This window comes from Maniola hyperantus, chromosome 21 (genome assembly GCF_902806685.2).
Source record: "Maniola hyperantus chromosome 21, iAphHyp1.2, whole genome shotgun sequence".
Taxonomy (NCBI): domain Eukaryota; kingdom Metazoa; phylum Arthropoda; class Insecta; order Lepidoptera; family Nymphalidae; genus Maniola; species Maniola hyperantus.
In genome coordinates this window covers 7,023,521-7,043,537 of record NC_048556.1, presented here as the reverse complement: position 1 = coordinate 7,043,537, position 20,017 = coordinate 7,023,521, and the positions used below count along the sequence as shown (strand labels likewise).

The 20,017-nt window shown below is 39.0% G+C and overlaps 1 protein-coding gene across 4 annotated transcripts in view; it reads left to right on the top strand.

Annotated features, from left to right (window-relative positions):
• Positions 1 to 19,789, top strand: part of Sema5c (Semaphorin 5c) — a 58,109-nt gene extending 38,320 nt beyond the window's left edge. For all 4 annotated transcript variants that reach the window (XM_034980283.2, XM_069505643.1, XM_069505644.1 and 1 more), the window contains exons 4-20: positions 4,922 to 5,129; positions 8,140 to 8,294; positions 8,743 to 8,902; positions 10,090 to 10,289; positions 10,812 to 10,973; positions 11,412 to 11,709; positions 12,255 to 12,465; positions 12,776 to 12,931; positions 13,499 to 13,702; positions 14,223 to 14,462; positions 14,767 to 14,843; positions 15,231 to 15,450; positions 16,049 to 16,207; positions 16,842 to 16,991; positions 17,780 to 17,902; positions 18,474 to 18,616; positions 19,084 to 19,789. In XM_034980283.2, the coding sequence (XP_034836174.1) occupies positions 4,922 to 5,129; positions 8,140 to 8,294; positions 8,743 to 8,902; positions 10,090 to 10,289; positions 10,812 to 10,973; positions 11,412 to 11,709; positions 12,255 to 12,465; positions 12,776 to 12,931; positions 13,499 to 13,702; positions 14,223 to 14,462; positions 14,767 to 14,843; positions 15,231 to 15,450; positions 16,049 to 16,207; positions 16,842 to 16,991; positions 17,780 to 17,902; positions 18,474 to 18,616; positions 19,084 to 19,317 (3,100 nt within the window). In that variant the 3' untranslated portion in view covers positions 19,318 to 19,789. The remainder of the gene's footprint in view (positions 1 to 4,921; positions 5,130 to 8,139; positions 8,295 to 8,742; positions 8,903 to 10,089; positions 10,290 to 10,811; positions 10,974 to 11,411; positions 11,710 to 12,254; positions 12,466 to 12,775; positions 12,932 to 13,498; positions 13,703 to 14,222; positions 14,463 to 14,766; positions 14,844 to 15,230; positions 15,451 to 16,048; positions 16,208 to 16,841; positions 16,992 to 17,779; positions 17,903 to 18,473; positions 18,617 to 19,083) is intronic.
• Positions 19,790 to 20,017: the final 228 nt, after the last annotated feature.

Below are 20,017 nucleotides of genomic sequence, written 5' to 3'. Positions count from 1 at the left end.
TCTGTCGATGTCCCTGGCGCATTGGTAAGCGCCGTGGTCTTATTAGTGGGAGGTCCCGGGTTCGATTCCTGGCAGGGGTTTGGAATTTTATAATTTCAAAATTTCTGCTGCTGCTGGTGGGAGGCTTCGGCCGTGGCTATTTACCACCCTAACGGCAAAGTCGTGCTACCAAAGGTTTAACCAAAAGTTTAACCAAAGGTTTAATAAAAACTGCCGTACCTATCCCTTCCATTTTAGCCCGCTTTCATCTTAGACTGCATAATCGCTTACCACCAGGTGAGATTGCAGTCAAGGGCTAACGTGTTTCTGAATTTAAAAAAAAATAACAATCCGAAAAACGGCTACACAGGTATTTAAAATTGAAACTTGCGTATGATTTCAGTTTATCCTGTACTTGAACAAAAAATATTAAAATTAGATAAATATAATATATAAATAAAGAAACGAAATTATTTCATTTTTAATGGGCATCGACGACAGGGTCTTCTCCGGTTGACCGAAGGCCAAGCGGGGGTACGGGCCTCGAGGCGTAGCCTCCTTACCCGGGTAGGGCGCGGGGTATTCATGTTACCCCGGTGTTGGTCTTCTAGCCGGAATTTCACCGGCTAGGGCCCGCCATCTTGGCTTGGGGCCTCGTGGCTGGTTGGTTAATGGGCATCAGTATTTTTGAAATAACTTCACAATAATGTTAATAGATGACGCTGTTATTGGATAGTGGAATTATGGGATACCGCGAGGTCTTAGTTCGAGGCGAACCACTAGGTATTTTAAACATTTCAGCAAACCAGTGACATATTGAGGTTGAATTAAATAGATTAACGCTTGAAATACGGAGTGGAAATAATTGAAACGTTTATTAATTTTATTTTGCCGTCGATAACAGCAGCTGTGACAATATTATTTAGCCAGTAGTGCTGACATTTTGCAACGCCCTTGATTTCTGAGTGCGTGTCGATGTTATTTTTTTTTAATAAAACACGAACAGATAGGTATAAATTATATTCTTTAATATAAAAAATAAAAATGTGTTTCAACTTACCAAGTAATGCTACTTTAATCCATTTAAAAAATAACAAGTTCAAAAAGCGGACTATAATATTATTATTATGAAGCTTAAAGTTTGAAACAAACAACGCGCGATGGTAACTGCACGGTAGGAAAACACTGAACGCGCGCGTACTCGAGGAACAGTGTATGCGGTGATATCTTAATGGTTAGACGTCGGCCTCATTGGTGCGATCCCGGAGACACTCGTCAAACTTTTAGGAGTTAAATGCTTTTAAAGTAATTTATCACTTGCTTTAACGGTGAAGAAAAACATCGCGATCGTGAGGAAACGTGCATGCCTGGGAAACATGTTCAATCAATGTTCTCAAAGATGTGTGAAGTCTGCCAATCCGCCCGGCGCACGTGTCCAGTGTGGTAGGCTATGACTAGATCTTTCTCGTTCTGAGAGAGACTCGTATCAGTAGTGGGTTGGCAATGGGATGATAATGTTGATGGTAATGCGCGAAGCACGTTAGATAGGTATACCTTCTATAGCGCGCGAAGACGATGCTTCGATGATGCGTGAACGTCTTCATAGTACATTCTTCCTTGTTTTACCGTCATAGGTACTATGCTTGTGTTTCAGGCTTAAAAAACACATTATAAAATATAAACATGTGACACTTTCCGGATGAAATAATTGTAGGTACAGTTTTTTTATCTACTACCATTAAAAAACCAATGAACCCGTATTTAAGTATTAGTTGCAAGTTTTTAAGGTGCTAATCTGTCATGATATTATCTTTAGTTGGTTTTTTGCTTACAATTTTATCCATTAGTTAAATTACACGCAATTAGTCGGGTATTAGACTATCAATCTGACAATCTAATAGTCTAAACTTCAATCCGTTATATTAGATTGAGGATTGACAACATATCAAAAGGATTTAAATATTTTCAATCAATCCATGGCACATTTAGCTATACAGAAGTGGCAAGTGGCAAGTGCTGACACATATTATTACACATACATCGTAGGTATGTTTTATTTTTATTTTTAAGGTTCCATACTTCAAAACCGTGAATTTTTGGTTACATATCACACAAAAAAAATTAAATTGTGGTCATGAACTAATAATTAGTATTTTCAATTTTTTAAGTAAGATAACTATATCAAGTATTGTATCATATGGAAGGTCTTCACCTGTGCATTCTAAAACAGATTTTTATTTATTTTTATGCGTCATAGTTTTAGAATTATCGTGCAAATTGTCGAAAAAATACGACTGTTTTTTTAAACATTTTTAAAATCCTTATTTTACGCAGACGAAGTTGCGGGCATCATAATATACTTTCTATATAAATCGTAGCCATCACAATTCACACTAAGAAATATACCAACAAAGATATAAAACGAACGTCAAAAATTTATTATATCAGATTGATCGTCTAATAGCCGCCTTAAAGCAAATGTACCTTTAAGTACTTAGATATAATAATGTGAGATAATAATATACAAATTGCGGATAATACATACATTATTCGGTTTCAAGTTTCTCAAGAGTGGATGTAACACGAGAATAATCACACTTGAGAACATAAACGAGTACCTATATTGTTTCGTATATTTTCGATAACCATTTGTTTTGTTTACATGGGACAGTGTCAATTTTTAACCCAAATGCAAAAAATAAGCTTCATATTTTTGTCGAATTTGGATCAATTTTTTAGGTGTAATTACAATTACAAGCAAATCATATTCTTGGCACCATTCCGCGGGCATGATTTGTATAGTAATTAGATAAGGCTTTAGTTAAAGCTTTAAGTTTTATTGCAATATTTTCACATTAAAAAAACAAAAAACAAAAAAAAAATCAAGGATTATTTTTTACTAGCTGATGCCCGCGACTTAGGCTAGCAGACAGACAGGCAGACAGACAGACAGACAGACACACTTTCGCATTTATAATATTAGTATGGATTTCTTTAAAACTGACTTGCATTCATCTTGCATTGTTTCGGTGAAGAACGGGCGTAAATTATCTATTCGAATAAGGTTTCATTATAATTGAGTTTCAAAATACGTTTACGATGGACAATACCCATATTTCTTTTTATTCGTGACCGTACGGACATGTTGTGCAAAGATGTCCCAATATGTGAGAGTGATTCCGTATAAGGACGATTAAAAATCCTTATAAGGATGACCGAGAGTAGTGGGCACTGGCCAGGCTCATAAGGTTGTAAATCAAGAATTTTACGCTCTTGTTCCCGTTTTCAACATTATGTAAAGCTCGCCACGAATCCTGGTCGTCACGCTTCCTGTTTGACCAGGGCTTTAGATTTAATAGTGTGTGTGCTGTGCTATAAACTGGTGGATAATCTGGAAGAAATAAATGTCAATGACAATCTTTGAGTCTTGTTTAAAATAGCTTGCCTTATGTAAGTAGGTATTACTATTTACGATATTAATATTATGGCAGTGAGCTCTTAAGAGCCATAAGAGTAAAACACTACGTAAAATAAAAAATATTTTTATTGTGATAGTATTATCAGAATACATTATATCGACCTACATCATAACTCATACGTACGTGCAGCGTTACCTCAGACTTTAGTGAAGAATAAAATTCAATACGGGGTTGTTTAATTTTTATTATTATTTGTTAACTCCGTAATAATTCCGTATGCTTATACACTGTTGTACTAACTATAATAGGTCCAATTAAATTTATTTCTGTATAATACCTATTAAACTTTTATTTGTTTAGTTTTGATTTCAAATAAACTAAATTCTTTTATTTAAAGACGAAAGTAAGTACACTAAAAATATAAATAATAAAATATATTATCATGAGATACAGCCCGCGGACAGACAGACGGACGGACAGCGGAACCCTAGAAATGTTTCCTATTTTCTAGTGGTTCCGAATCCTAGAATATTTAAATTTATGGGTACTTACAGTGTACTTGAGCTAGTAGCTGGTAGTAAGTAGAAACAAGTAAGGTGATACTTGTTTGTTTGTAAAGTGCGCACGTAAAGCATTGTAAGTTTTCTGTACCTATATCTTGCAATGCCAACGATTTCAAGCATGTGTGCGTTTTGCTATATTAATTTGTGTTAGTTATATAAATGCTACGTCCAGAAAAAGAGCGGAGCGGAGAAGAGAGCGAGATGTACCTATCTACTTGAATAGACCAATCAGATTAATGATAGATGTGTTGTTGTTGGCATTTCTCCTTAAATGGCGGTCTAGTAACTATAGTACGCGACAGGTCGAATGGCAAACGGGGTGGGGACGTCCCGCACACCCGCACAACTCCCGCGCTAACCTGGTGCGGGATAGCGTGGGTGACGTCCGGGTTCGCGGGGCGTCCCCCCGCCTCATATTTATTAGCATCTCCCGATTACCATCCAACCTGTACCATACTATAGTTTTACATAGAAGGTTGAACTAAGTTGATTCCCAGTTCCGTTGGTTGAACACGTCTTAGCTCGTAACGTAACCATTTCAGGAACGTACTTTTTCAATTTTTGTTTGAAATATCCTCGTAACTTTTGGTTATTTGTCCTTGATAGATTTGAGCTGCATTTTGTAAGTTCTAGAATAGCTAGATCGTGTCATAATTAGCACATTCTAAGTAATATAACATTAAGTATATCTATTTGGCTGCTTTTCTAGCATTAGGTAGCATGCAACTGGAATTCTTTGAAACACTAAAAAAGTTTGGAGCATTCATCATGCTTCTGCAAAGCTGAAGCTCCCTTTTATAATATGAGCCACTTTAAGAAGATAATATTTTCTTCACGCAATCGGAACCTCGAATCAGTTTCCTCTTGTTTTTAAGAAGGCATTTTCAAATTTCCATTTGAAAAGTCTCAATAGCCGAATTATTAGTTGTTCAACAAACTTTAATGAATATTTTGTTCCAGGGATGCCCTCTACCGCCTCTCCCTTCGTGGCCTCAGGCCGTTGGAGCGTGCGGACTGGCTTGCTCCTCCAGAAAAGGCGCAGCTGTGCCAAGACAAGGGCCAGACCGAGGAGGACTGTCACAACTATATCAAAGTCCTGCTCGCATACGGACACAAGCTGTTTGCGTGCGGGACTAATGCTTTCAGCCCTATTTGCAGCTGGAGAGAGGTAATGATTCATCATCATCATCATGATCACCGGCTCACTACAGAGTTCGGGTCTCCTCTCAGAGTGAGAAGAGTTTTGGTCATAGTCTACCACGCTGGCCATGTGCGGATTGGTAGACTTCACACACCTTTGAGAACATTATGGAGAACTCTCAGGCATGCAGGTTTCCTCACGATGTTTTCCTTCACCGCTAAATCAAGTGATATTTAATTAATTAAAACGCACATAACTCCGAAAAGTTAGAGGTCCCGGGATCGAACACCTGACCTCCGATTAGAAGGCGGACGTCCTAACCACTAGGCTATCACGGCTAGGTACGTACTAATTACCTACTATAATTATAATTCTCAATTCCAACGCTGCAATTTCCGGTGCGATGTCGCTATTCTAACACCTTGGGACCCCAACGTCTAGCGGTTGTTTGAACGATGTGCCCTGCCTATTGCCACTTTAGCTTCGCAACCCGTTGAAATATTGGTTACTCAGGTTCTCCTACGGATCTCCTCAATTCTGATTTGATCACATAGAGAAATTCTAGGCATAGCTCTCGCCATCGCACACTGAGAGACTCTGAACTTTAGGTGAACTAGGTGGACAGACGGCATCAAACTAGTCGCAGAGAGCCGCTGGATTGAAGACCGTGGCATGTGGAAGTCCCTATAAAAGACTTATATCCTGCAGTGGACGTCTATTGGTTGATAATGATCATGGTGATGTTGATGAATTCTCAACTTTCTGTAATGGATCTTAAGTTTATGGGATCTCGCGCACTAGTAGTCCAAGTCCAATACTACTGGCCGCAATAGACCAGACATTCTATGAAGAGCATTACATGAATATGTCATTCAATGTTCTCAGCGTACATATTCAAAATCCTTTAATCTTTTATCGTTTTGTATTTTGTGTCTTGTTTCCTGTAACTTTATTTGTATTTAAATTTATTATTAATCATCTAGTTAGTGTAAGTGGCACTGCCGTTCTAATAAGATATAAAAATAATAAATAAAATAAATGAAACTATTCATGATTCTATCGCGCACTAGGTCGCTTTGGCCTAAGCCCATTTTTATATAATTTACGCAGAGGGAAAAATGTTTCAAAACTACAGTATTCACAAAGTAGAACTAGGTAGTAATCATTTCTTACAGATTTTTTTGTGAACTGTGATGGAATAACTTTTCAATAGAAAGTCCCTTTAGTTGCCTATGTGTCATTAAAGTTGTCGCCTTCATTTTAACAACATAATTAAACAAAAGTTCGATTGGGAAAACTTGCTATACGCGTTTCGTAGGTACCGAAACAATTAGTGTGACCAGTTAATTAACCTTAATTAAACAAGTGTGTTAAAGAATTCAGGTTACGGGTAATTTATCGATGAAGGAGCTACTGCTATTACGTTGAATAATTAAAAAGCTTTAAAATAAGTACATAAAACATATTAATTAAAGTGCACATAAATATTGTGATCGAGCCTTGAACTATAGTAATAATTGTATTTCACAAAAATACAATTAAATCAAAATACATATATGTACAAACAAAAAATTTGCAATCCAAAAAATTAAAATTGACGTGACAAGTGTCATGCAATAAATACACTTTGCACTTTATACCTACCTACTGATGTAAAGTGGTTCAACAAAACGTATCACCACCACGCAACATTATGTAGACCTTAATAGTTGAGACACGTCATAAGGATGATTTATGATTTATTTATTCATTTGCTTTCATGGTTACATGAAGCCCCGTTAGGGCATTGCAAAGTTAGGTACATTAACAATACATACATGCTAAATATATAATTATTATACAATTACATGCAAACTACGTGTTACATTATTTTATAATAGATTTTATCATGTAATTATATAGGGCATTCATTTTGAATCGAAATTATTTTTATTTATTGATCGCACTAATTAATTAAGTTTGTTATAATGTCAATTAGTTTCTTCTTTGTTAATAATTTAGTAATATTAAGTAGGTACGTTAATATAAAATAGTTTCGATTATCAGTAAGAATGTCATATTAAACTTAAATTAACAGGTTATAGTAAGTACAACATAGTCTGAAGCATGGATTTAGAAGTAATAATTCTTATAACTTACATAAGTATTAGTAGGTATTTAAAAATTCTTTGGTCTAAAGTCTAAACATACAAATAGGATATGCAAATATAGTGTCGGTCGTGCAATTGATATTGCTAGGGTTTACGAGTATTTTCTTCTTTTGATAAGTAAAACAAGATTATAATGGTCTATTTAGGTACTTACCTCATTTTTAAACGTTCTCTTATAACTTCACCGTCAAGAGGACACACGTTCTGTGAAAAGTTTCTGCCAAGTATCTTGGTTTTCCCCCACAGGTTTCTAATGTCAGCTAGAGGGCCTTCCGCCTTTGTTTGACAGCTCAGTGTGATGTTCAGCTCTGATTGGCTGACACTCCCTTGCGATTGGCTAAAATAATGTATTTTACAGCAAGAATCGAATAAGTTCAGCCAATCACAACAATTGAGATTACAGCAACGACTGATGCAGCTTTCCTATAATCGACCAGCTGATAAATTTAAAAATTTACTCCGCAGTCACACAAAACACGTTTACCAACCTGACAGCTTTGAAAATCGGCCATTGTGCAAAACGGTGGCATGCTTGTTATTGGCCTTATGGCTGCGACCAATGACCGTTTTCATGTTTCCAATCCAATCCAATCCATCAGCCTGTTTGTGTCCACAGCTGGACATAGGCCTTTCCAAGAGCGCGCCACCAAACACGGTCCTCCGTCTTCCTCATCCATCCGCTCCCCACCACCTTAATCGGGAATAGCAGGGCTGCCGGGAACTGGAGGCCTTTATCTGTTGGCGCTGCTCATTAGAAGTATTTCCCATATTGACCACGCTGGGCGGCATGTTTCATTAGCACGAAATCTTAAAAGGTGATTCAACTCTCCTGCCTGGGCAAGTCTCCTGGATTTCCCCTATATAACATCTACCTCTGTTCTTTTCAGATCGAGTCCCTAAGTTTGGTGTCGGAATGGGTGTCGGGTGTCGCGAACTGCCCTCACAACCCCCACTCAAACGTGACTGCTATATTTGCAAGCAGTGGAGAGTATTATGCTGGGACGCCGACGGATTTCACCAGCTCAGACACTGCTATATGCAGGTTTGTACAAATTTTGACTATTGTTATAATATTGTATACGCCCAAAGATTCAAAACATAGTACCTACTATTCATGTTTTCCATAAAGTTCATCATATATCAATCCAAATTGCCCCTGCCGGGAATCGAACCTAGGACTTTCCACTTACAAGACCACAGGACTCACCACTGCACCAGGGAGGTCTTACCAGGTCTGCTCCAGAATGCCTCTTCCCCAACGACCATTGGTTCTGCGACAGATAACACCGGAATTCATAGTCAAGTTTGAGGCTTCTTTAGAGGACGATTCAGACGACATGTGTCCATACACACCTTAATGCATTGCATACAATATTATGTTGAATATTGTACATATCGTTTGAATCGTCCTCCAAAAAGCCCCTGTCTTGACTATGAATTCTATCGTTACTGTCCATAAGCTTGTAACTGTAAATTTTGGGTATTTTTAGGAGTCGCGGTGCATCTCCTCGAAAGTCAGAGATGCTTCGCACAACACAGTATGATTTCAATTGGTTGAATGAACCTCAATTCGTGGGCAGTTTCGAAGATGAAAGCTTTATATACTTCGTCTTCAGAGAAATTGCTGTGGAATACTTGAACTGTGGAAAGGTGAGCCTAAACTCTGTAAAAATAAGTAAACTTACGTAATTTTTACACTAGCAACCCGCCCCGGTTTCAGACGATTTCTCTTAATTTTTACTAAAAAAAATTACTATGCTTACATAATAGGTACTAGCTGATGCTCGCAACATGGTCCGCGTGGATTTAGATTTTCAAAAAAATTCATTCTCATCATGTAAAAAATCAGGTGAATCAGTTGTTCCACTGCGGCATGATTGAAGGAGAAACCAACAAATAAACATAATTTTACATTTTATAATATAATAGGTAGTGATGTTCTCTGAGAACTGGGGCGGATCGCTAGTTTAATAAAAAGTATAGATCATTATGTTTTAAAGAAATGGTGTTCACATTATAAAAGTCGATAAATATGTTAATAAATAATATCCGTGGGAAAGAGAGAAAGGCATTTCTCTCTGGCCTCCAAATTACGCAATACAATAATATTAAAGTTAATGCTGTCAGATACAAGTTCCAGTTTTGTTATGGCTAGTTTTTTCGCATGGAACCAGTGTAAGTTTTAGCGTTGATATTATGTAGTCAGCATTCTTGGTACCATTCCATGTGGTCATGATATTTAATACTAGTGTACTTACTAATTAGCAAAAAATGTTACCTGATAAAACGTAATATTTAATTAGTTCGAAATATTCGTAGTATGAGTATGTATCTACAAACAGCATTTTTTTATTGAGAGTAAATTTCGGGTCAAGATTTAGTTAAAATTAAAGTAATTTTGTCACTCATAAACATCTGCAGCATCCTTTAGGTAGGTACCAACGAACAAAATTGCAGTGCAAAAACAGCTGGAGCAGCATATGAACACCCAATTATAAAGGTGGGATTCCGTAGCGCGCTAAACGCAATGCATAGGTATCTACTTAAGTAGGTACCTAGGTAAAAGGTATGCGTTAAATTCAGTGTGAATATCACTGAAAGAAAGATATGGCTCATACCGCAGCAAACTGCTATCTTCGAAATAGGAGATGGAAGCCTAGTTCTGGAGTATCCACTCTAGCTGATTGCGACCCTTACCTACCAAGGAATTGGCATTCGTTTATCCGTCCCTTTTAAATTCACATATCTCTTGCTCTCACCTGATAAAATATTAGTTCAAAGTCTTGCTGAGCTTTACCACGATGATTTACAGAGTATGATTTTATTTTATTTTCTAGACAATATACTCGCGTATAGCACGTGTCTGCAAGAACGACTCAGGTGGTCACATGGTGATGAAAGACAACTGGAGTACATTCCTCAAGGCTCGCCTCAAGTGCCCCGTACCAGGAGATCTACCGTTTTACTATGACGAAGTACAGAGCGTCGAGTATTTGGCCCAGGAGAAAATACTGGTCGCTGTGTTCACGACTCCCACGTAAGTCTTATAAAATTCCTTGTAGTTATACATAAATATAATAAGTAGGTATAGGTTCTCTTCTTCAAACAAAAAATCTTCTATTTCTCTATCAGTTTCTCTGATTCTTTTACCAACAAAAATCGATGATAACTACTAAGGTGACACAAATTTTTGATGTCTTCTGTCCACCTAGTGGGAGGTTTCCCATCGCCGCGCTTTCCCGTGCGAGGTCGCCATTCCAGCACGTTGGGACCCCAACGTTTTCAAACTATGTGCCCTGCCCATTGCCACTTCAGCTTTGCAACGCGTTGAACTATGTCGGTTACTCTAGTTCTCCTACAGATTTCTAATTTGATCACGTAGAGAAACTCCAAGCATAGCTCTCTCCATCGCCCGCTGATTAACTCTGAGCTTTCTTATGATGCCCATAGTTAGCGACCATGTCTCGGATCCATATGTCATCACTGGCAACACGTACTGTTCCAAACACTGAATTTTGGACGAAAATATTGAGTATGCTTAATTTTGCATTTTCAACAGTAACAGCATAGCCGGCAGTGCAGTGTGCATCTACAACATGTCGGACATCCACATGGCGTTCGAAGGCCCATACAAAGTCCAGGACTCCCCGATGTCCACTTGGGAGCCTCGCTCGCCGTCGCGTCAATCCAGGGAACACTTTAGATGCAATAGTGATACTAGGTTAGTATTCTTTTCAGCCAATTTTAAAATAGACGAGCTAAAAAACGAGGATAGAAAAACTGGAGTTTTATCCCTTTCCTATAAATTATTTAGAAATTTCCTTGAAGTGTAGGTAAAAAAACTACTTATCATAAAAATTATAAACTTCAGGAGATTTTTTCTTTCTTTCTGCAATAGCTATTATTTGCCGCAGTGTAATCAGGTACCTCAAAAAAATTTACCCTTTTCTTACTAATCTATTTCAAAACTAGCTGAGGTAATTTATTTATTTAAAAAAATAAATTACCTACGTTACATGTACAAGGAACTGTGCTCATGCTTCTAGACCCTTAACCTGTGTCTTTCAGTCAGTGTTGAACTAGACTAGGCAAATCATCAGTATAATAATGCAGGGGCCAAACACAACTATATAACGATATTAAAAACGATTATTTTCAGATCTCATCAAACCATAGAATACCATAACTACCATCTAATGTACGAATCAATTCAACCGATATCGGGCGAACCCGTATACAAAGCTACGCTAGAACGGTTCACGCACGTAACCGTCGATGTTACCAACACTAAAAACGTGGTCAAACAGCTGGTAGTGTTTGTGGCAACACAGAAGAATGACATTATGAAGTTGGCAATACTGCCGAGGCATGAGGGCGCTTGTGTTGTGGAGACTTGGAGATTGAGAGATGCGAAGGAGGAATTTAATATACAGACGATGCAGTTTGTTAAGGATACTGTAAGTTTTTTTGTTGCAAATTACCCAGATCATCTTTAGTTAAGTGTACTGGGAATACGGGTTAAACAAAAACTGCTATACCCCTTATCTAAACTGCGTCCATCTTAACCTGCAGCATCATTTACCACCAGGGGAAATCGCAGTTAAGGGCTAGCATGTAATCGATAAAAAGCAAAGTACTGAGTAATATATTATGTACCTAGATGACCCGTTCTTCGATGGATTTCTTGAAAAGCAGCATAGGGGTCATTTCGAACCTTTTGGTCAATATTGATGCCTTTAAAAAAAAGAGTGAATAGGCTCAACCTTAAACTGCATCTTCAAGCGCAAGCCCCATAAAAATAACTTGTAACTAATTGAGTTAACCAGTTGATTTTTACCCTGGACCGACAACCAGGGCACACAAGTAAAAATCGCTATTTGTACCTACTCATGTGACCAGGAGTTGTAATCCACGATTTTAAAATTCTATTCGTTTTAATAAATTTTTCTTCATTTGAAACCCAAAGGCAAACATAACATAATCATGATTTTGTTTTCTACAGATGTCCATCTACATAGGCAGCGATAAAGGGGTCTTGAGAATAGGCAGCGAAAGATGTTCTCGATATAAGACGAGATCAAGTTGTGTGGGTGCCGTGGACCCACATTGCGGCTGGGACGACGCGCGCGAGCTGTGTGTGAGAGCGGCCGCTCATATACACGAGACTTACTTCATTCAGTCCACTGCTAGCTGTCCTACTGTTAGCACGCCCGGTAAGTGGTACCGTCTACCGAGTATAGTACAATACACTGGCGAGACCTAAATGGGACACAGACTAAATATACAGAAAGACAGATGGGATAGGTCAAATGAATAGGCAATGTACAGACAAAATAATAGGCAGGATACAGATAAGACACAGACAAGACATAAACTAGATAAGGCCAGGCAGGTTGAACGCTGGCAAAAACGAAGACAGGTGATAGTACTGACGATTACTGATATGATAACAAAAAAAAACGCGAAAAACAAAAATTTCTTATAATTTTTAAAAATTGCAAATAACTACTTAATTTGTTCCAGTTGACGGCGGCTGGTCGTCATGGTCAGATTGGGAACAATGCATGCAGGACGGCACTCCGCAAGCAGTTTACGGCGACGACAAACCCGACATGTGCATGTGTAGAACACGCCGCTGTGACAACCCTAGACCCGCGAATGGAGGACAAAATTGTCAAGGTAATCTTAGTTTTAACCCTTATAGCACAAGGTACAATTTGACTGAAAAACTCGAATTGCCAATCAAATAGATGAGTCTTTACTTCCGTTTCAGTCTCTCTCGGGTGGAATTTCTAAAAATATTAGTGGGGGTCTACGTTAGAAGGAAAACCATGCAGAATTTCGAGAAATTCTAAAAATATTTCATTAGTGGGGGTCTACGTTAGAAGGAAAACCATGCAGAATTTCGAGATTCCATGCGTAGTGGTTTGAGCTATAAGTAATTTTATATATTAGTATGTGAGTTTCTCCTTTTAATACAGTTAAGTGTGTTATTTTGGAAGCGGCCCAGCATGGAAGTGCAGCAAAAATTTCAAGCAAGTCATACAGCGCTCCTAGGATTGTGTTGAATTTAAGATAATATTACATTCAAAGATTGAAATAAATTTCATATATAGGTCAAGACTCAGGAATTGAACCCGCACTTTTTTGAAAAAATATTTTCAGACTACCGCACTAAAATCTCTAAAATATTTTTTGAGAAAAAGGGCGGGTAAAATTATGTTCTGATGTCACTAATATTTTCAGGTGCAAGTATATCAGTTGCCAACTGTACGGTACACGGCGGTTGGTCACCCTGGTCAGGATGGTCAGAATGCTCAGCGTCGTGCGGCATCGCCGTCAAGTCGCGTCGCAGATCCTGTACATCGCCTGAACCCAAGTTTGGTGGAAGAGTTTGCGTCGGATTCGATGTACAGGATATGTACTGCGCTAATCTGCCACCTTGTCCTGGTAAGTGCAATGTTTAGCTACGTAAATAATTCATTATAGAACCCTGTCTAACCTGAATGCCCCTTTCCAAAAATATTGCGGAGCTTTGCTCATCAATTTCGAGGCAGGGTAACGGCTTTGGTTAGCAGTATAGTTTAGGAGTCACGCCGAAATATAGATTCAGCGATTCTAGTCATTTGCGATGCTGAGAAAAACTTAGAGCGGAAAAGCACACTTTGATCATATTTTGATGAGGTGTACTGTTAATTTACTGTAGGTAGTTAGATACTACAGAAGATAAACTATAGTTATATTTTAGCCAGCAGACTGCGGATGGTCTAGAATCTCTTATTTTTGTGAGCAAAAAAACCCAAGGGAACTTTGCCTCATGGCAGGAAATAGTGACGCTGTTCTCAGTTAGACGGAACCGCTTTGAATTGGCTTGTTTTGTGGTAGGACGTACTTTTCTCTTGACATCTTCGTCTTATCGTTTCTTTTCCTCTCCAAGTCTAAAAATATCTTACTTAATCTTCTATCACAGATCCCGCATTAGCACCAGTAGACGGATCATGGTCTGCCTGGGGCACTTGGTCGCCATGTACCGGTACGGGTTGTGGTGCCGGCGCAGGGATGAAAGAGAGGCGGCGAGTGTGTGGCAGCCCTGCGCCCAAACACGGCGGCGCGGACTGTGATGGGCCCAGGTCGGAGCGACAACCGTGCGACTTGCGGCAGTGCGAGCTGAGGAAGGCCACTGCTTGGACGCCTTGGGTTCAGATACCGAGTGAGTTCAAAGCACAGAAAATAACAAAAATAAAATTATTATATATTTGGTATATTCTTATATTAGGTACAGCCGAATATAAGAATAATTTATAATAGTATAGATATAGTTAGTTAAGTATATTACCTTTATATATTTGTAGTACGCCACAGGTCGAGATGGCAATCGGGGTGGGGACTCCCCGCATGAAATAACTGTAACCTTCCAGACTATTGGCACTATGTTATACGAGTTTAACTGGCATTTAATTCTTAAAAAATTATCTCTTACCATTGAATCCAAAATCATCTATTTCTTGTTACAGGCAATTCTTCAGATGGAAGTTACATGGAAAAGAGATTCAAGTTTTTGTGTAAAGCACCAACACAGGAGCAAATTAGGGTAAGCTTAAATTAAAGCAAGAATCTTTTGTGAAATTTTCCTAGCACGAAAAACCTCACCAGATTGAAAACGTATAATGAATCGTAAGAGACATGACGTGATATTACAAAACTTGACTAAATTTATTTTTTCTTTTCCTTATCATTGAGCCCGTGTGAAGTCAGAACTTTGACTTTCTAAATTAAGTCCACATTTTAGAGCTTACTGATTTTAATTAGAAATACGGAACCCTAAGAAGAAGAAAGAAAGGAAAACGTTCATTAATCAAATTGTGTCACACAATGTCACATGTTATAACTTATACAGAGTTGGCTATCCCGGCCGGTGTTTCCTCCACTTTATGAATGGAGCTTGAATTGGTTTTAATTAGGATTTTTTTACATTCAGTTATCGTTAGCACGAGAAGAAGAAAGGTATTGCAATGCAAGGGGGACCTGTAGTAGCACGCCCCCTGAGGAAGATGCGGCCTGGGAGCCCTGGGGGCCTTGGGGAGCCTGCTCGGCTGCGTGCGGCGGCGGCCAACAATCCCGCATGCGACGCTGTCGAAGGCCCCCTTGTGAGGGGCCTGCGGATATGTTACGGGCTTGCAATACACATGCGTGTGTTGGTGAGTATACCTTGCACGACATGTAGATTGCGATACTGCGATATAAATATTGAATAACACCAAATTATTGTTCTAAGAGTTTGTCTGAATGTCCTTTGGTTTAAGATTTCCCCGCACTATCCCAGTTGAAAAACGTTTTATTTTTGTGATCCATACTGAAAAGAAAAACGGAATATTTTATTACTGATTTTATGGACTGAATGATTGGATTATAGGTTGAGCCTCCTTAGACAATCTATGCTCATCTATCGTTTGAATGACGATGTCGTGCATGATAAAATATGTATTGGTACTTTTAGATAATTTATCAACAATTTACCGATAGGATTACTATTATAGACTACTGGAACTATTACTATTGTGTTCTCAGGTTTATCGTCAAACAAATAGTCCAGTCTGTTCAAATCCAATTAAATTACATGTCGAATCAAGTTGCAAAATGGCAGTTTACGTAGGTCATAGATTAAGAATTAAAATACACAAGCCCGGCTGATATCTGTTTTTGTACAATGCACAATCATACACTCGTGTTCAGATTATACCTACTACTTAATTTGCGTGCATATACGGCCTTAAAAGTCCTGTTTGGTTGTACCAGGTGAATGGTCATGTTGGAGCGAATGGAGCGAGTGTAGCGGCGGCTGCGAAGAAGCCTCCACCGGGCATCGAAGTCGCACCCGCATGTGTCTCTCGCCGGAAGGCTGCGCTGATGCTGGCGCGGCGCTAGAGAGGCGTATCTGCGTTAATACTTGTGCAGGTAACTAACAAAAATATTATGAAAAATGCATAGAGGCAGTGTTAACTCAAAATAATGTTAGGCCGGCGCTACACTGCGCGGAAATTCCATGGTCGATGTTCCACTACGGAACGTCAGTGTTACATTTTTTTCTATATTATTTCATATTTTTACCGGGCACACTATGCGGGTAACTGATCTTCCGCATAGTGTTACCCATAACAGTAAGTTATCTTTATCTATACAATATATAAAAGGAAAAGCTGACTGACTGACTGATTCATCAACGCACAGCTCAAACTACTGAACGGATCGGGCTGAAATTTGGCATAATTACACAGATATATTCTATTATGACGTAGGCATTCGCTAAGAAAGGGCATTTGAAAATTCAATTCTAAGGGGATAAAAATAAGTTTGAAATTTGTATAGTCCACGCGGACAAAGTCGCGAGCATAAGATAGTATACTATAAGCTGAGTTGATTCCTAGTTGCATCGTAGGTATATTTACGTAACCACATAAGTATATCATGATAGTTACTTTGGAGATGAAGGGTGCATTTCTAACGGTTGAGTTTTTGTTGCCATTGTAAAGTTCTAACCAATATCTGACACATTAGGTATCATTCTTAATTTTTTTTTTCTTTTTTAAAGAAACCGAAGTCGGCTGGGGGCCATGGGGCGAATGGGGTGAATGCGAGAGCGGGGAAAGAGTTAGACGACGCAGTTGCGAGGCTGGCGCGTGTGTCGGCGCGCAGCTACAAGTGGCCAGATGTGCGACAGATGACGCCGAGATGGACAATGGTAAGATACTAACTGGTGGAAACCAAGTGGGCTGGAGGCCAAGGGGCAAGTAGAGAAATGTGAGAACAGGTAAGGGGTTACACGCTGCAGTTGCGTGACCAATATGTTTGTAGGGGCGTTGTTAGAAGTGACCATAATGCGCGACCAGGATAACTGCCGGTCGATTTCGTAAAACCTGTGTCAATCATTATTACAATATCAATTGTTGTGATTGGCTGAATTTGTGCGATTCTTGTTGCAACAATGCAATAGTAAGCGAGAATCAACCAATCAGAGGTGATTGCGATCGTGACATTGTAGCTGTCATTCTACCGCAATCGAGCACCAGATGACTACTAGCTATATTTTATTAGAGCGGAAAAGTGTATATGAAATTGCACCCCACTGAGCATAACACCAGTTCAGAGGATTATCAGATGAACGATCGGACCTGCTCCTCAACTAAGTGTCCCGTCGTTGCTACTTAGAATTTCTATAGGTGGTGCTCTGTAGAGATAAAGCTTTAGCGTGATTGTAAATCGATCACGTGACGATCTCAATCACGTTAATAGAGTTTGATCGCTAAGCGCTAACATTCTTAGGCTGAGATCTAAAGAGCGCACTTTGCTCAGACTTTGCTCAGACTTAAGATATTGAGTTAAAACGAGACAGATTTATGTGATAGATATGCATCTGTCTCGTTTTAACTCTGTCTCAAGTCTAAGCAAAGTTAGAGTGCGCTTTGTAGATTTCACCCTATTAGATAAGACCCTTCGTATTGTACCCATAACCAGGAAATTTTGTTGTAGAATTACACGCGATGCCGGCTTACAGTCAAAATGTGGAGATGGCTTCGTTCGTCACAATGTCTAACCACGAGTCGCTGAGCCTTGCCGGCATTATCGGCTGTGTGGTAACTGCGTTCGTTGTGGGTAAGAAACTCCTTACTTGCACATTCTTTAGCTCTTTTGTCTTTGAGCAGTGACGATGGTGCGATATAGCTTCTACCTATCAAAATTACAGTTTTGGATTTTGAGGCGTATAAAACGTACTTATAAAAGCATGAAATATGAACGCCACAGCGTCAATACGCCGCTGTGGCGCAACAACGATTTAGAAGTTTTTGTCGGTATCACATTAGCGACAAACTTAAAATTACCGACAAAAGTGCACTTTGATCTTAATATTTATATAAAATATAATAGGTAAATTATGTTTATAAAAATATTGTCCTTTTTAGAGTTCCGTACTTCCAGAGAAAAAAGGAACGCTTATAGGATCACTTCGTTGTCTGTCTGTCAGTCTGTTTTGTCTGTCAAGACTCGTCAAGGGAATAAAAACCTATAGGGTACTTCCCGTTGACCTAGAATCAAGAAATTTGACAGGTAGCAAACGTGAATCTGTGGTTACATCCCAAAAAAGTGTTAATCCTTTTACAATGGTATAGAACCCTTCGTGTTTTTAAACTTCACTTTCCTGAAGTTGATAATTATTTTTGCTTAGGTTGTCTGGTATGCCTGGCCGCGGTTATCGGCTGCCAAAGACGAGGTCCTCTGCCGTGGAACCGCCAGCCGCGCGTGCCGTCCAGCCCGCACTATATCACTGCCAAGCAGAACAGTTACGTCACTGTGCCTCTGAAGGAAGTGGTAAGCAGATACTAAATTCCTATCCTATTCGGGGGGTTGGGGGTTCGACTCTGCCACTCGAGGGGCACCTCAAACTTTTTGGAGTTATGTGCGTTTTAAGTAGCACTTGCTTTAACGTGAAAAGAAATCGCGAGAATACCTGTAGGTATAAGTACTTCAGAGTTTTCCATACTCCTCTCACTCTCAGAATGAGAAGGGTTTGGGAATAATCTACTACGTTGGACAAGTGCAGATTGGTAGATTTCACACACCTCAAGATTAAGATCGCTTCAAAGCGATAAGGCCGCCATTTGTTGTTATTTTTGTTGTTTCACCTCTGAGGTTATAGAAAACTCTCAGGCATGCAGTGTCCTCGATGTCATATTACTAAGCTTGAAAGTTCCGTCGCTTAGGTGGAGGAAGTTCAAGCGTTGCATTGAGTGATAATTTGTACTAAAGTCATTAAAATAATAATCTTTTTCCCCCAGCCGCGTAAAGCAAAACGCCAGCCCTCATTCTCGGGCATCGGCAACACCAGTGGGATTCTTCTATCAAAGAGCAACAACCTCTCCAACGCGAACCATAACAACGCGATGACAACACCGAAGCTGTACCCTAAGGCGATCGCGAATGAGTACGACTCTATGGGCACGCTGCGAAGACATTCCAACCAGCCAAATAACAAGACCAACCTTGACGTTGAGGAAGACAAGTTTTATTGAAGTTAATTAGTGCGGTATGTTATGAAAATTATCGGGCAAAGTTGTAATTAGCTCTCAAAGAGCCAACATTACAATTCCCAGTGCATACTGATTGTGTCAGTCTATCCTTAAGTGCCCTTATTATCATATCAAAATTTGACCCTCTATGGGCAAATTCCAAGGACTTTTCCACGAGCCAAACAAAAAGACGATTAAGTGCCCTTGATATTATATCAAATTTTGACCCTCTATGGGCAAATTTCAAGGACTTTTCTACGAGCCAAAACAAAAAGACGATCCGTGATATTGAAGAAGACAAGTTTAGTTTTATTGAAGCTAAATAATGTGTTATGTTATAAATATCAAGCAGTAGTGTGTTATATAAAAAAGATCAGGTTTGATATCGATATCAAACTTTTAAGTGTCTATAAGTTACAAGAACTTCCCAAGCAGCCAAACAACAAGACGAACCTTGATATTGAATATGACAAGTTTGTTTGAAGCTAAGTAGTGTGTTATGTTATAAAAATTATCGAGCAAATTTGCATTTTGGCTTTCAAAGTGCCTGGCAAGAGTTTCCAACCAACTAAACAACAAGACGAACCTTGAAAATGAGGAAGACAATTTTAGTTTTATAGAAGCTAAATAGTGTGTTATGTTATAAAAACTATTATCAGGCAAAGTTGCATTTTGGCTCTCAAAGAGCCTGACAAGACTTTCC